General features: G+C 60.1%; 1 protein-coding gene across 1 annotated transcript in view; it reads left to right on the plus strand.

Moving 5' to 3' along the window:
• LOC119587885 (secretory phospholipase A2 receptor-like) overlaps positions 1-318 on the plus strand; it is an 18911-nt gene that overhangs the window by 16701 nt on the left and 1892 nt on the right. Inside the window, exon 3 of the mRNA XM_037936592.1 lies at positions 38-265. Coding sequence (XP_037792520.1) covers positions 38-265 — 228 coding nt within the window. The remainder of the gene's footprint in view (positions 1-37; positions 266-318) is intronic.

A 318-nucleotide genomic window follows, 5' to 3' on the forward strand; every position in this document is an offset into this window, starting at 1 on the left:
TCTCAGCCCCTGCCTTAGCGTGGCCGTGCTCCCTCAGGTCGCGAGTTCTGGGTGGGCGCCCGGACGCTGCCGGAGCTGGAGTTCGCGGAGTGGAAGTGGGCTGACGGGCGCCTGGTGGAGAGCGACCACGAGCTCTACACGGCGATCCCCCAGGCCAGGGCGGGGGACAAGTGCATCATGTTGGCGCGCAACGGCACCTTCAAGCTCATGGCAGCCAACTGTGAGACCAGGAGACCCTTCGTCTGCCAGATTCCTTACAGAAAACGTAGGATCAGTTTTTCATGCGCAGTTATATCTATTGCTTTATGGAAAAGGTTC

This window comes from Penaeus monodon, chromosome 23 (assembly GCF_015228065.2).
Source record: "Penaeus monodon isolate SGIC_2016 chromosome 23, NSTDA_Pmon_1, whole genome shotgun sequence".
In the NCBI taxonomy this organism is placed as follows: domain Eukaryota; kingdom Metazoa; phylum Arthropoda; class Malacostraca; order Decapoda; family Penaeidae; genus Penaeus; species Penaeus monodon.